This window comes from Strix aluco, chromosome 4 (assembly GCF_031877795.1).
Source record: "Strix aluco isolate bStrAlu1 chromosome 4, bStrAlu1.hap1, whole genome shotgun sequence".
In the NCBI taxonomy this organism is placed as follows: Eukaryota; Metazoa; Chordata; class Aves; order Strigiformes; family Strigidae; genus Strix; species Strix aluco.
In genome coordinates, this window is record NC_133934.1 from 125,749,722 (window position 1) to 125,766,535 (window position 16,814).

General features: G+C 42.1%; 1 protein-coding gene across 9 annotated transcripts in view; it reads right to left on the reverse strand.

Moving 5' to 3' along the window:
• Nucleotides 1-4,538: 4,538 nt before the first annotated feature.
• Nucleotides 4,539-16,814, reverse strand: part of CEP170B (centrosomal protein 170B) — a 59,775-nt gene continuing 47,499 nt past the window's right edge. For 4 of the 9 annotated variants that reach the window (XM_074821002.1, XM_074820997.1, XM_074820998.1 and 1 more), the window contains 6 exons: nucleotides 13,436-13,474; nucleotides 12,736-12,879; nucleotides 11,107-11,195; nucleotides 10,448-10,541; nucleotides 9,475-9,526; nucleotides 4,539-8,763 (listed from right to left, as the gene is read on the reverse strand). In XM_074821002.1, the coding sequence (XP_074677103.1) occupies nucleotides 8,528-8,763; nucleotides 9,475-9,526; nucleotides 10,448-10,541; nucleotides 11,107-11,195; nucleotides 12,736-12,879; nucleotides 13,436-13,474 (654 nt within the window). In that variant the 3' untranslated portion in view covers nucleotides 4,539-8,527. The remainder of the gene's footprint in view (nucleotides 8,764-9,474; nucleotides 9,527-10,447; nucleotides 10,542-11,106; nucleotides 11,196-12,735; nucleotides 12,880-13,435; nucleotides 13,475-16,814) is intronic. The other 5 variants (XM_074821003.1, XM_074821001.1, XM_074820999.1 and 2 more) reach the window with 2 other exon arrangements.

The window sequence follows — 16,814 nt, forward strand, 5'->3', positions numbered from 1 at the left end:
CAAAGGATGCAGATCCCTAGTTCAGTACCTGAGGAAGCCTGCTGTAGTGGGGAAACAATGGAGACACAACTGAGGGCCAACAAGGATCACGAGGCTTTATCATATCTCATAGTAAGCTGATGATGTGGAGGTGTTTAAGACTAGGGTCGACTTAGCGCTGAGGGATCTGGTGTAGTTGGGAACTGTTAATGTTGGGTTGATGTTTGGACTGGATGATCTTCAAGGTCTTTTCCAACCTAGACGATTCTGTGATTCTGTGATGATGGAAAAGCTAAGAGGAGCCAGAGGATAACATAGGTCAGGTACAGCAGAAAGAAGCTCTTCTCTGGGAAGCTGAATGTGTCATGAATTGCCTGCTTCCCCTGGGACCAAAACACTCAAAGAAGGACAAAAGTGAGAGAAAATGGTGGAACAGATAGGACACCTGTCTGACTAGCCAGCTCTCTCCTGAATTTACTGCTGTGCACACACAGATCATCTCTATTAAAACAGGGTTTAAAAACTAAGGCAAAGACTACAGCCATCCCTTTAGACTCAGGTTACTGGGAAACTGAAGGCAGGATCCTGCTTGACCGAGGCTTCATCTGCAGTCAGGGAAAAGAGGCAACTCCAGTGAGCCACCATGCTAAAGGTCCAGATCGCCCCCTGGGAAGTGTCCTTGTCCCTCCTCTGACTTCAGAGGCTGAGCACCCAAACTAAATATTTCAGCTAAGCGCCTCATGGGTTCAAGTCAGTGCGTGTGCTGTACATGTCAGCAAGCTTAGCAAGGAGCTGCCTTGCTCTGTTTATGCGCAGGACCGAAATCCTGGCATGAACTATGCCAACATAAATCACAAAAGCTCCCACTGACTTCAGTGAGTTCAGGATCGTACCACACAAGCATCAGCACATTTGTATGAAGTTCAGGACTTACCATTTATTGCTCAAATATCACCAGTTTAGTTCAAACTGGGAGAGGCTGGGTTATATCAAGCAGAAGAGCAGCTTCCAGAAGAAGGACCTGTATTTCTCCTCCTCCTTGGCAGCTCTCTAACCACTTACAGCACTGATTAATTTCATCGTCCTCCTCCTCTCCAGCTTGCAAAAGCCTGATTTCCTTCTGCTTATCTGATCTCACATACCAGCCCAACATCAATTACACATTTCTGATCTTACTAGTAGCGTTGCAGCTTTGAGACTTTAAAGATGGAAGTGAGTTTGTAGGGGGAATATGATTTATTTGACCAATTCATGCAATCGGAAGGATAGAAGAAAAAGACTGGCAAAGTTTCAGGGAAAACAAGCAATCTTTTTTATTCCTCCTTTTTCCTGTCCCTCAGACAAGGCTCCTTCTACCAGTTGCTCTGGTTGACTTGCCACCATCCCACACACAGAGTAAATACATCTCTCACTGTACAGTTGGATGCCACTCTGTGGTTAATGTACTCTCTCTAAAAAGCATGCTTGGACTCCAGTTTGTTAGAAGGGTGCATTAAAAGATACAGTGAAAGATCTTTTAATGCCTATGTGGGAGGTTCGCTAAGAAAAAACTGCCAGTTTAACACACACTCATATCCAAGAGCTAATAATAGACAAAAACGTCGCTACCACTGCAGAGATTACTACAAAACTGCACTTTCCGTTTCACAAGGACTAGGCAGCTGGGCTGCAAACACCAACAGTCGACAGAAGGATGGGAGGCAGGAGCAGCCAGGGTCCTTACACTTGAAAAGAAAAATGTTCTATTTATACTTTGTACCGAAAGATTGTATACTCAAACGTGCTGGGGGAAAAAAAAAAAAAAAAGAAAAATAAGTCATTTCAGGTCAAGGATTGGGAAGTGATTCAGCTTACAAGCCTAGAGAAAAATTTCAAAGCCTAAATAAAATTGTGATTCTTTTGTTTGGAAATATTTTTAAAGATTTACTCAATTTCCACTTAAAAAAAAAAAATCAATAAATTCACTAAAATATCTAACCATGGACTTGAAACATTTAACTCAAAGTATTTATCACTTATTTGGAATCACTTTTGTTCAACCTAAAATTAAATGCTTGTCAGTTGTATTTTGTCTGGAAAAATATTTCAATGAAAAAAAAAAAAAATCAGTGATTTGCATAACACAAGTGATTGCAGAGTCCTCTACTGTCTCAGTCATGTCACTCCTTTTACATAGCACTCTCCCTCCCATTGTACCTAGGAAAGATGACCTACAAGTATTAGGAAAAGCTTCAGTCTGTGCTGTCTGCCTTGAATATATCTGGCATTGTATTACAAAAATTAACTCCTCTTCAATTTGCAAAGTATCTGGCAACCCAAGAAGCCATAGGCCTGATGCAACTGCTTTCCTCACATCCTTCTGAAGATAAAGAACATTTTCCTTGCTTACACAGAGGTTGCACTGCCTGTGATGAAGGTGTGTTACGGGCTGTGTTATAATCCATCCTCTTTGAGCCTGCCCAGTGATCAGCAGCTAGGAGGGAGATCCATTCCCTGGGAGGAACGTACCACTCAAAAGAGTGACCTGGTATCTGTGGTTACTGCTGTGCTAAAGCCACAGGTCCTCTTGCTGAAATCGAATTTCCCCTGTGCCTCTGGACATTTCCTTGCCTACAAAGTGTCCCCAGATGCCAGGTGGATGCCACATTTTGGGTTTGTGGGTTTTTTCTCCTTTCTGTGGTTCCTGTGAGTTGAATGTTGACAAAGGCAGAAGCATTACTGCTGAAAAAGCCTTTTCTGGCACCAATTCTTCTGGCAAGTACAGTATTTTCAGTATTTCTGTTCAGAGGAGGAAAAATAAGCTTAAGCAGGGTAGTGTCCTAGTGAGTACTACTTTCTTATGTTCATTTTTCTTGGCTTCCCTTGCTCGGCCCACATCATTCAAAAACCCAAGCAGCCAATCCATTAAAATAAAACTTTTTCTAAACAACCGCACCAAGCACACAGCTGTGCGCAGGTGCTCCAAGCCTCTGCGGGGCTGCATCCAGATGGTCGTACCCCTCCTAAGGAAAGCAACATGCTCCGCAGCCAAACCAACCACTGCTGCCCCACGCCTGCCCCCTCTCACCAGAAAAAGCTGAGACCAGCAGGGCTTTGAACAGTCCACAAATGCCCTTGTCAGAAAAGGCATGGTCCTCTCACACCATCGCGTGGGCAGGACCCAATAGATGGGGGGCTACTGGTAGATCTTCACACTAAGTCAAAAACTGAGAACCTGTTGCTCCAATGACTTAGTTTTGCTCTGAGGAAGGATCCTGCAAACCCTGCTGATAGCCACACTTTGTGGTGTTCCCTTCTACACACACGTGGAAAACCAGGTTCTGTTTCTAGATGAGGATGTTGAAGAGCCCGGCAGGATTGCAGCTGAGCTCTCAGAAGGAAGATGGCACAGAGATCACTACTTTCACCATCTATCCTTTGTTTTTAAATCCTACCAGATAGCAGCTTTCATTACCTTGCAAATAGTTTTGGCCACAGTTCCACCACCTCTTATGTTTATGCAGTCATACTGTTAAAAATTAATGAAGCGGATGAGCTATTGGCTTCAAAAGGGCACTTTGCACAGCATCCCAACTCCAACACCGCTCAGTGCTGCTGGGGACACCTGCGGAGAGGCAACGTAGCTAGTCCGTAACACAGCCCTGCCTTTTAGAGAACCAGAAAGCTTTCTCTGTAGACACAGTACACACAAACTAAGCTTAAGAAAGCTTTTTAAGAGAGGCAAATTTTTTTTTTTAAACACATAAAATCCCTGCCTAAAACTTTAAGCTAAAGGTCTCACATTCAAGTATCTAATGCAAAGGTCACCAGGGGATGGGAAGTCTCCCACTGATCCTGGTTAGGTACCAACATTATTTTTCCTTCCCCCTTTGTGTTTTAGTTATTGCTGGCAAACAATGCAACGTTTTTATTAGCAACACATGTTCTACTTCCTATAGAAGCTGTGCTAATGCAGAGGACATGGAGGCAGAGGCCCACACGGCACCAAACAGGATGGGGAGGCTGCAGGCACCTGGAGCCTGTGCGAAGGGGAAGGAGGAATTAACGTTGTTTCAAAAGTGCCAGGAAGGATACAAAGGTCAGACAGAACTGCAGGAGGGAAGAGGACAGTGATGGAATGAAGGGAAAAATCAGAATTTCACAGACACATAAACTCCAATATTTATATGAGACCAATAATGTCTCTTTGTAGTCACATACCTGCTGGGGAATGATTCAGGCTCATTTTAACTACCATTGTTAAAAGCATGGCAATGAAATAAAACACTACTAAAAATTAAAACAAATATCACCATACCAGACTCAGAAGTAAGACCACCCTCACGTAATGGGGAGTTCAATCCTGTAAGTATGGCAGCAGGGAACGAGACCTCCTGTACTACTGGAGAGGGATCTGCCCCAGCCATAGGTGTCACCAGGATGGATCCAGTTGCACTGTGAGTCTTCAATTGCTGACAATTATTTCCTTGCACTGTATTTAACAACAGTGTCAACAGGCAGTTGAAAAATTTAGTCCAAACACATACTACTCCCCCCCAATTAACACACAAAATCCAGAATCATTGTCACATGATCAAAGAATGATTTATTAGAGCAACTTTATGATAAAATTATATAAAATAACAATTTGGTTTTTTAAAGATGTCCACAATATCACCTTGAAACAAAATGTACAGATACTGCCTATAGTCCAAACAAAAATAAATTACCATTCAAAAAAAACAAAAGCAGGAAAAAAATCAGGGCAGGAGAAACAAATCAAAATTATACACAGCATTTCAAGAGGGTGTGGAAAAGAGAAAGTCATTAATTGATTCAAGTTATACAAACGTGTTTCAGCTTTACTCTCAGACAGCTCAGCTTGCATTTGTGTTGCATGCAAATGGAATGATCCAGTGAACAGTTCAGAACAGCAGAATCAGCAGCATAACAACAGCAGAGAGTGAAATAGGCACAATTCAGCACGGGGCACATCGAAAGTGAACAGGTAGTTCTGTCTGGTCTTTGCAAAAGTTATACACATTTACGGAACTTCAAAAATAGCTAGTGTGATCTGCAAAACAAGAAAAAACTAGTAGAATCTTGCACTTAAATACTTTATACTTCTTTATCTTTTTTTTTTCCTCCTTTTTTTTTTTTCAGTAGGTTGGATGTAAACATTCCACTAGTTGTACCTTTACTAAAATACTCGAAGATGATGCAGACGTTCTTCCCTCCTGGAGCACGAGCACGACCGTGACAGGACATCACTGTAGATACAGTGAGGTCCTCACTCACAGAGCTCGCACACATGATCGCAGGAATTTACATTCACGCTATCAGAACAGAGTAACAGGATTTTACATTTGAAAGCGTCAAACTGAGAACATGGTTTTCAAGTATAGTGGAAGAGCTGAGGGCTGGGATTTTGAAAGGTGCTCATGGCATCAGGCACCCAAAGCGTATGAAACCCAGAAGGACCTGAGCACTTGCTTCCCCAAGACTTTGAAAATCCCACCCTTCGTTACATTTCTTTAGTCACATACAAAACACAAGAAAGCAATATGGTATGAGAGTGACCCACAGGTCAGCATCACCCCTACCAAGCCCAAACCAAGGTCCATCTGTAGCTTATGGAAGCCAACAGGTATCTTATGCACCGATCCTGGGCCACCCAGCTACGCCACTACACATCTGTGAGGTTCACGCTGGAGTCACACAGCAGTGTGTTTTCATGGCTGCATACAGTACTGCTTGTAAGAATGAACAATCAACGAAGGAGTAATAGTCAGGCGGCTAGCTCTTTGGCTTATCTGGAGCAGACAAGTGCAAATGGGGTGTACTTCAGAAGCAGAGAATACAAGAAAAAAATATGTTGCATTTCATCATTAACTAGCAAAACTGTTTTAAATGCAAAGATCCAAGGATGAATGTTGTGTCAGGACACAGAAGCATTTTATAGTTTGGCTGAGTCACAAATAAATTAAGCTGTGCATCCTCCCACCCCTTCACACACACATTTACAAATTATAAACAGACACCGACTGCATCCTTATTAGTCATGTGAAGAGGTACCATATTTCACGGTTTGATTAAATTGTAAGGTGTCTGCGGGCGCTCTCTGAAGTTCAGAACAGAGCAACCAAGGAAGAAAATCCATCCCTGATGTGTTCATGAATGAAAGAAGAATCAAGCAATTTTCAAGTAAACAGAAGTCCCATTAAGGACATGATGTAGAAAAACAAAATCCACTAGAGCATAGCCATGATGATGTGGAAACATGGTTAACAAATATTAATAAAAATCAGATGCCCGAGTAATTCACTTGTCTCTACAGCAAAACTGAAACTAACAGCAACACCTTATCTGTGAAGGTCCTTCAACTCTTAGTGAGTTGGGGTAGCACCTGGTCGGTTCAAACCCTAACCAAGAAGGGCTTGAGAAATTGTGTCTCATACATCAGGAATGATACCACCACTTATGATATCCATCAAGGACAGAGTCAGGTATTTCAAGAAAAACATCAGAATGAATAACTGAATGAACACATTCAGATAATGCGCATATTACAGGCAGAAGAACATCAAGGGTGAATTCTTTTTTTATTCTGCATTCATCTATGTGAAAACCATCAGATTTCTTCATGGAAGAGCATCTCCACACAAGCAGATGAGTCTTATAACCTACTGGAAATCTTGGAAGGATATTTGCACCTATTGTTTACCAGCCAGCATCTTGCATGCTCAAAAGAAACCAATGGCCTGTTGGTATACTCTCATTTTGGGACCAATCCTGTTTCTGCTGAAATTGATAGAAAGCTCCCACTGGCTTCACCAGGAAAGCAATCAAGGTCTTAGCTAGTAAGATCAAACACTTTGTGAGCATCCCTATTTAATTAAATTATTATAACAGCTTCCCACTGTTACAACATTCTAGCAGAAAAGCTCAGGTAACTACTGAAGCTAACTAAGGAATCCACTACCCACCCCAAAATATAAAGTCAGCACACAAGACGCAGTCAAGCTTGGGAAACCATTTTCACTGGTTAAACTACACACTGTATGAGGGCAAAGTGGAACTCATCTGCTCACCCTTCCCAGTAAACGTATCCTCCACAGCTACAAAAGAATTTCTTTACCTGATTACTGTTTATTGACCAGGAAGAATGAAAAAGGAATCGATACACAAGACAGAAAAAACTGGGAGCAAACACGTCTGGAAGAGGTCCCCTCAAAACCAAAACTTTTGTTCTTAAAATAACAAAAATTGCTTAATGTTTTGCTGGTTAACAGAAAGACAATACAAAAACTCAAACTTTTTTTAAACAAGAAATTGCTCAGTGCAACTGCACATAATCCTTAGTGTTTCTAGGATTATAACAGATCAAAAATAAAATCCAGACAAAAATCCCAAATGTACCAAGTGCTTGACACTGTTTAATAGCTTCTGAAGAATACCACAGAATGATGGTCTTCAAGCACTTTTGCATTGAAAAAAAATTTATAACAGAACTAGCCGTAAAGGTGGAGCTACATTTAAGCCATTAGTTTTTCAGTGCTGTCGAGTGAACACTAGTTCACAGCAACCGTGCAATTAAGTTTATTACATGAGCCATTGGAACAGATGTTTTTCTTAGCTCTCAGCAATTACCTAATCGCAAACATCTTAGTCTTTGGCCCAGCCAAGAGCACCTGTAGCTCACTGTAAAAAGATTGTATATTAACAAACAAAACAAAAACAAACAAACAAAAAAAGCCCAATTTACAGACAGCATTTGTACCAAAATCATGAAAAGTTGGCAAGCTAAACTGTAAAATCTGACTTTTTGTACCTACCCCAAACTTTGGGCCTGAAAGATCATCAAAAATAGTAACTGTATTAGTAGTCTTTACATTCATACCATTATTAACTTTTACACCTTCTGAAGAGAAAAACAAAGGGTTTATTCTGTCTTGTTTTGGATTTTGGACTGAAAAAAACGATGCAGAACTTCAAAGTGGTTGCCTTTTTATGACCGCTGAAAAGGACTTCTTACACAACTGTAGTAAGAGTTTCTCCTAGAAACCCACGATATTGCACGATCTTTGTTGGATTTACACATTGATTCCAACAGAGTTGTAATGCTTCACTTGTACACTTAAAAAAAAAAAATCAAAAAATAAAACCAAAACAAATATAGTACCAAAAAAGTGGTGTTTTTTTTTTTAAATTGCGCCTCGTCACAAGTGAATAATTATAAACAGGCCAATGCAAGAACACTTTAGCTTCGGCAGTATTGAATGGAGCGTATGCAAAGCCTGTTTTCTTATGGCACACTGGAAGAATAAGTGAGTAATTTTCTAAAAATCAGTTTGCCTCTATGCTGACTATGTGCTGCTCCACAGTGCTAGTCTTGTTTAAAAGGCATACACAGACTTTCCATTCACCCTCACAGCATAGATTTTTTTTTTTTTTTGTGCAACGTGTTAGCAATCTAAACAACTGCTCCACACAAACTGTCCACAAACCACTCATACACAATACTAATGCAACAGTAGATTACAATATGATAGCAATACAAAATATTGTATCAGATCACGTATTTCTCCCCATCTGGAATGAAATTTGAATCTCGTAAGCTAGAAGATCCACAGTTCGATTTCTGTGTGTAGTTTCTCATCTGTGCTGGGGACAAAGTCTCCAGTGTGGACCCAGAAGTGTTAGCAGTCCTGACTTTAGCGGCTGTCTGTTGTTTAGCAGCAGAAGATGCTTTGTTACTGGCAACTACATCCAAGTTTCCAGTAGGGTCAATGATAGCGTTTATGACTGGGGAGGGAGAAAAAAAGACATACAGAGACATTAGCAGCACTCAGAGTTTCTAAACAGAAGGTTGCTGCCTCCATTTTGAAGGCAGTAGAATGGTAGGTAGTACTCACGTTCATTTTAGACATGGTATTTTTATTATTGGTACCTTCAGGCCTAAGCAGCTTTAACAAGCAAAACCTCACCCAAAGTGAAGCTATGAGGACACTCAACTTTCTGGTTAAATTGGAAAAAACAAACTACAGCAGCCAAATGGCAAGCTTTTAGCAGAAGGCCGAAATGATGCCTGTATGTTTTTATATGTCTTTATTAAGCTTCTGGATGATGCAAGAGCTTGTCTTGCCTTTTCTATCGCACAGCTCTATCTGCAAAATTCAAGCCCAAAAAGTGTAGCACAGCTTATCGGCTGAAAGAGCTGCTAAGTATTATTTCAGCAGAACAGACCTTTGCCAGTTCATCTTATGGGAATATGCTAATTTCCACAAACAAAGCATTTCTGCAGCAACAGCTTCCACATTTCAAAAGTCAAAATTTTCTTCAAAATTGGCAGCACAAGATAAATCTACTCTTCATTCCATATGCTCGTCAGAGAGCACTGTGCGAACAAACTAAACTTCTGCATCCTTTCCCAGCTTTCACTGGCAAATCAAGCCATTTTATTTTGTATAACTTACTGGCATTTGAGAGACAAAAAGAACATTTTAAATGACCAACCTTCAAGCTGTTTTTGAACTCTCCTAAGCTCCTTCAGGATAGAACTGATTTCCTAGAAACAAAAGCATCAGAATGGAAAATTAAGCAACAAAGTACTCAACTGACGCAGGAATCTAGTCTTACTCCTTCTGCCTTATCTGATCAAAAAGATTCAAGTCAGTTCCAACCTTGCTTGTTTAACAGAAAAGACAAAGCTAGTATCTGCATCGAGGTGCCTTTGGTCAGTGCACTGGGACCTCTGCTCTGCATCATTTCACCAAGTGCTACACCACCACCCAGTTCATAGCCACAGTGGTTTTTAGATTTGACATGTTAGCCAGATTAACTGTACAAAGGCTCCTCACATCTCCCTTAATACCAAATACATGGAGATATTTGTAAACTCAACTCCTAGACCAGACAAAGCAACTGACCACACATATACTGCTGTAGCACTGAGCTACACAGGTCTTGTACAGTGTTGTATGTACACTTAGCATTAAACATATTTACTGGGTCCATTATTGTACCACTGTCAGTCCCTATCAATGACAATAAGAGGTCATGAGAGCACAAACACCACCCTAGGGCTGAAGCTTTTTTATTGCCCTATTATCAAACTGTTACAGGTGAAGAAAACAAACATTCATGAGAAACACCTGTCTACAACTGAAGCTGTGGCAACCACATGGTAGGTGATGCTTTAGCAGATGTTTAAATGAGGCCTAATGACCCTGAACTTGAACATCGTTAAGGGACTGGTCTCTGAAGATGAATCACAAAGGGAGAAGGGAGGTTTTGGTGAAACACAACAGCTGAAGGAACTCACTTTGTCACATTTCAAATAGCAACAAAAAACAGCAGTTCAACACATGCAAATGGACTAGAAACTTCAGAAATGGATTTGAAAAGGGCCAGAGCTTGTTGTTTTAGTTTCTTACAAAGCTTTCATGGATGAAAGCCTTCAGTATTTCACTTGTTTGCGTGGTCTTACCTTGTTTGATGTCTTCAGAATTGGCACTTCATTTTCTGAATTCATTTTGGCCTCCATCTCCTCCCAGGTCCTTTCCGAGTTTTGAAACAGAATCCTGCAGCACAAGAAGTGGAGCAGGTCTTAAAATTGCCATCCAAAAGCTGATTGTTTAAAAGACTTAATTATCACAAGATATGGCAACAAAGGAGATTAGTGGATTAGTGACTGCATAAAGTGCCTTTCAGCTGATTTAGGAACAATCCCAAGTCCTTCACTAACTGATGTCTTCTATAGAAACAACAAGCTCTGAAGAGATTTCACAAGCTTGGTGACCTGCAGGCTTTCCAAGAGCCTTGGGACAGAGAAGGAAAGAGGAGACAATCCACCAATATTCTGCTGTATCTTTGCACAGGCAACATTTCAAAGTTAAGGCATCAACAGGCATTACAAATCCAGCATTAAAATTCCAAAGGCTGAAATTTTCCTCATATATGAGGAAAAGAGATAGCAAATAATCACATTGCCCCTCGTTCACTGCACACACAGTTTCCTACATCTAGATTCCCTGCATCTTGATAACAAGACCTTCCGAGGCGACAATGCATTATCTTCCATAAGCAGCAAGTCAACAAACTCGGTAGCAAGTCAACATTTCAGGCCAGGGACAAAAAGTTACTTACTTCATTTTTTCAGCTAGGTTTTCTGTATTTTCACGGATTGTATGTGATAACTGGGACACTGGGTTCAACATCAGATTGTCAAAGATTACCTAAAATATAAGGGCAAATGAGAGAACTTCTAGCAAAAGTGGCATATTACAAAACTGGAAATTTTTTTACAGTAAGTGATCTCTACTGAAACATCTTCATCTACGTGAATGATACTTGAAGCTCAAGGGAGATGAAGATGATGTACAGCTTTGTTGCAGCACTTTGGCAAAAAGATTAATACTAACTTGTTCAGATTTTTTTTTCTAGAGACAGAGAGACAGTTGTCTGCAGTAACATAACCATTTAAGCATTTCTGAAACAAAAAGCTTAAGGCTTTCCAAGCTTCACAGGCACCTCCCCCCGCCAAAAAAAAATCAAAAGCCAAATCACAATGCAAGAAGTCCCACAAGCAGTCTCAGTGAAACCATCTAATGTGATTTATATGAGTTCAAGCCACCTTCACAGCCAGGTATCCCACCATGTTACATTCTGCTTTGTTAAAAACAACAACAAACCATCAAACCCCAACTATTCCAAGTCCTGTGGCTCAGCAGAGCCCCCAGGCTTCTGCCAGGAAAGCCCACATCAGCTGGGGGCAGTCTGAACCTGCATCTTTTATTCAGCCTTGGCACCCCTCTACAGGAGAGTGAGGGATTGCTTCAATCAGTGACAGGATAGGATCGGTACCAGTGGCTCAGCCTAAGCTCGCCCCCCCATCCTCCCATCTGAGCCACACTCCACCTCCAGAGCAGCTGAGTGCCTGTGCTGGAGCCCAGCTCTCCGCTCCTGCCAGCCCTGTCTCCCTGGAGCCTCTGTCCCAGCTCTTCCTACCCAACCAGAGCCAGCAGGCTGAAAACAAGCAGAAACAACAGCCGAGGGTTGCATCAGCTCCTCCGCTCCCTGGCACCATCACCCTGCTATACCCCTCACCCCAACACCTGCCCCAGCCTCCAGTTTCAGGTCAGGCTTCCTCACCCTTTAGCACCATGCCAGTGACTTCTAGGTTACCCTGCTCTCTCAGCCCAGAAGAATTGCAGCAAATTGTGTATGTTGGGGGGAGCAATGCAGAACAAGTGGCTTTGGCTTTGCCATCTGCAGGGCACCACACAGCAAACCAGCTGTGCCACAGCACTCAAGCCCAGCTGCAGAAACTCCTCGCAAGATCCAGATTCTGCCAGTGCTGCTTCACAGACAGCTCTAACCAGGATATTGGCTGCAGAAAACGAAGGTGATTTCAAAGTTGCGATTTTTGTGTCCGGGATTTCAAAGCTGAGATTTTTGTGGTTTTCTTTAAAACAGCAGTGAAATAAGTGGGCTCTGACATTGAATGCCTCCTCCCAAACCAGTGACCAAGCCTCAGGTTTTAGTGGAGTTTTACACAAGAGAAGAAACTTCCAGTCAGTACTGGCAAGAAGGGTGATTCTGTTCCTCTTTTTTTGCTTTTTTAAACGCTGTTTCTATACCTACAAGTCAAGGCTCTTGAGAAGTGCTTTTTTTTTTTTTTTTTGAGTAGCCTCCTTTGGTAGCTTAGAAAGAGCAGGTATACATACTGCAGCTTAAAGCAATGTCATATATAAAGTAAAGAAAAAGGTGGCCTGCCTCCTCACGGTTTCTTGTCCTCGTTTTTCTTGAGGGATCATCTTCTCTATTATCGTTCATATTTTGGTCAAAATCCTTCAGTTCCACTGATCCCGGAGGCACTTTCTGGTAGTTCAGACTTGCTTCTGGAATGTGCTGCACCAACTTGGAAATAATGAGTAATGAGTCATTAAAAATTAGTAGGGAAGGAGGCACACAGGCACTCACTGCAGGTACTGCAGATTTTCAGGCAAGCCCCAGAGGAACACTGATTCATTTAAGTCTTGTTCAGACAGGTATGGGTTCCTAAGTAAATTACTAGACCCCAATCCTGCAAGCGTCTACCCACTGGAGTCATCCTGTGAAACTCAGCGGGGCTATTTCACTTTATAATTTTGAGTATGCAGTTGAAAAGTACATCTTTGCCTTTTTTAAATTTAGCTAAAACTCAAAAAGGCCCTATTTTCCCATATCTTATGTTTTAGTATATCAATGCAACATTAAAGCCACACTAAAATTAATCAGAAAACATTTAGTAACACATGGAAGAGATGAAAAAGCAATACAAAACCACTGACAATGCAAATAATTAACAGAAAGAACAGAAAAGACAAGACAGCTACTCCTCTTTGGTTGACTGAGAGACAAAAACTCTGAAAGAAGGGGAGGAAAATAACAGTGACAAGACAGAGATACAAAAATAATGGGATGGAAAGTGCACCTGAGATGGATATGCCAGCCGAAAAGATCTACGAGCAATCTGTGTTAAAACAGAAACAAAGAGATCAATGCTAGTGAATGACTGTGACAGCAAGTATCACAAGAGAACACATGGTTTGGGGTTATTTTGGGTCGACATTCCCAAAGGCACATTCCTGAGGATCAGCACTCGATGCCCACCTCCCACATGCACTGAAGCCCATGGGGGTCCTGGTCACCAACCAGAGGCAGTCTTGGGCAGCTCTCCAGTTACTTTGAAACAGACTGTGCTGAATGAAATTCAGCAGCCCTCCGAGCACAGAGAACAGGCTAAATATACAGCCCAGGAGGTTTTCTGGTTGGCAAAGCACACAGCTCTTGTGAGGAAACCCTGTGCCATCCAAGGTCCAGGCTCCCCACACTCCATGCAATAGCACTTGGGTTATACACAGGCAGAAGGTATGAGGTATTATGGTACAGGGGCACAACAGACAAAATGTTTAGCTAATAAGCTTCTCTTTCTTTTAAGCATCCTTTCATGAAGTGCAGAAAAAGTAAGTCAGGCTGCTTGCAGCAGTGAAACAGCATCAGAAGGGAACGAGATATTCCTACAGTCCAGCAGTTCTCAGCACCACCAGTTGAAAACACGGTAAGGATGGCACCTGCTCCCCAGCACCAGGAGGTTTTCATATGTGACCTGATCTCTCTTCATGCTTTCCATTCTGTCACACCCGTAAGCATTTCCTCTTGCCATACCAACATTCATACTAAGTACATTAAACAACTTAACAAACATAATTGGGCTCTTAGGTTTTTGCTATATCATTATCAACTTTAAGAAAAGACCAAGCAAAATAATTTCACACAGGGCTAAAATTTGCAGAAGCGGCCAGTGATTTGGGATGACCCACTTGACATTTGCAGCAGCTGAGCTTTCAGTTTGACTGCTCAGCTCTGCAGAAAGCTGGGTCCTGTAAAAACTACACACCCACAACAAGGCATCCCAAACAAACCATGGCTTTGGTAAACAGGAAGCAGGAAGGTTTCACCCTTGCTGGACCCTTTCTTTGGTTTGTTTGGGGTTTTTTTGCTTGATTTGTGGTAGAACTCAGCTCAGTATGTCAGGAATCTAGGCTATTATACTATACAGCCGAGAGCAACAAAACCAAACAAAAATACCCCAAACATCCACTATGGAACTGAAAACCTCCCTGGAAAACATCCAAGCCAACACTGGACCTGAAAGGACAGAACATGAAGAATAAGGTTTAAATCTAATGCTTCATCTTAACTTTTAAGAGAATGCTCACTATTTTAACCTTTAACCAAGCTTCATAATAAAAGTAATTTAAAAAGCAGTTCATTTGAGGCTGAGAAATTGCTGTGCCACACACTGGTCCAAAGTGAAGCTGCTGGTATGATGTTAAATCCTCAGAAGTGATTCCAGCATCAGCACTTACTTTTCCTGCATTTTCCCCCACTTTATCAGCAGAGGTATAAATATTTACTAGTAGAAAATCAAGAGCTAGCAGAATGGCATACAACACTGCGAGAGCCAGAGCAGTATAAGAAACAGTCACACTCAGAAAACATTTTATATTCACATATTTTATCAGATGCTTCAATACGTTACTATATTAGCTATTTCTCATCCCTGTGTCCTTTCCTAGAATACTTAATATAAAGTTGCTTTATAAACACTCACAAAATTCAGTGTTTAGCATCACACACATTCATTTTCCGCTATTTCCTAGCGACTTCCCTGCATTAAGCCAAAATAGTTATTTTATCACAGATTCAGCAGCACCCAGACTGAGGGAAGTGTGTCCACTGATTCTAGTTCAGTTCCAAAGGCATAATTTGTGTTTATTAAACCCACATCAGTTTATATTACTCCCATTCATAACATGAACCCCAAGATGCACAGTTGAGGATCCCAAGCTATTCAGCATTCAGCTCTACATTCCAGCATCGGGAGTAGAAATTCCTGCCAATTTAACCCGTTCGTGGCCATCGCTAACATAAGGGCAGCTCCACTGATGCATATCAGCATTTTGGGTGTAACTAAAATGGCCTCCCAGCCGCTGGCCCTACTGAAATCACAGTCTTATTCAACCCTATTTGGAGCAAATCTAGTTAAAAGCCTTTATGGTGGTTTCAGCCACCACTGGCTGAACATACCAAAGGTTATGGCTCCTGACCTGTCTTCACAGACTCCTACCACCGCTTCTTCATTTACACCAGTGTAAGACCTAAAAAGTGGCTCTAGCAGTGGGTACAGCCTGGAGCATTACCTCCAGCCTTACACTGGCTCTCCAGACCATTGCGAGGGGGCTGACTGGCACATCCCACACAGCACACAGCAGCGCTGCAAAGCCACGTCACAGAGAAACCCTCAGTTCGCCTGGGTCTGAGCAATCCTGGCAAGCCATTCAGGATCACTACCTCGAACTTTGGAAGCCATCATTTTGCACAGAGTAGAAACACAAGCTTTTTGCAGGTGTCCTTCCTCCTCTAGCAGCAGGGAACATTCCTCTGTATATCCTGACACAGCTGCACCGTTCAGTGGCACTTGACAAAGCAGTAGGTGCGCTGCCTTTCTGGAAGGAAATTGGTGCTGAGCACTGGTCATTACCAACCCAAAGCAAACGTTTCATTTGCAAGTCAGAAGTAATGTAGATTTGTCACCTTAACTGCTCAAAAAGAATAATACAAAAGGCAGTTTTGTAGGTGTGGCACTTGCATGGCAACAGAAGCAGTAAAACACTATCTCAGAGCCTGAAGTTATTGCAAAAATATTTGTGCACTGCGGCTCCACCAGCCCCAGGAAAAAAAAGCTCCCTAAGCAGGCTGCAGCTGATCTTGGCTTAACAAGCACAGCCACACTTGCCTGATATTCTGGGTATCTCCCTAAACTTCTGCTTTGCACCTTCACTGCTGTGATGATCACTGCAGGGTGACAGGGCCTCCAAGTAGTCTCTTGACAAGGCAAGAAGTTTGGTCCTCAGCTTTGAGCCCTGCTTAGGTTCAAACTGCAATTCTCACAACAGTCAAAGACAACAGGGGGCCCAAGAGGCCCATCTGAACAGCAGATAAAGAGCCCTGTGTGGTTTTTTAAGCCCAAGCTGGTGTTAGACAGGAGGGAATATGGATTTAAACATCAGCAACAGCTATTTTGCTTTGCAGCTGGAGCCTCCTGGTGACCTTGCAGCCAAGTTTGAGCTGAGCTGAGTCCTTGCGCTGCAGCACTGGTGAGCCAAATTAAGAAATGGCCTCTCTCCTCCCCACTCCAGTGCAGACAAACTGTGATACACAGTTTGGGAGGAAGCCACAGGCTCAGTGAAGGCTGGAGGACAGCACTTCCCAGGCTAACTGCCTTCCTCCTTGCCCACCTTGCTGAC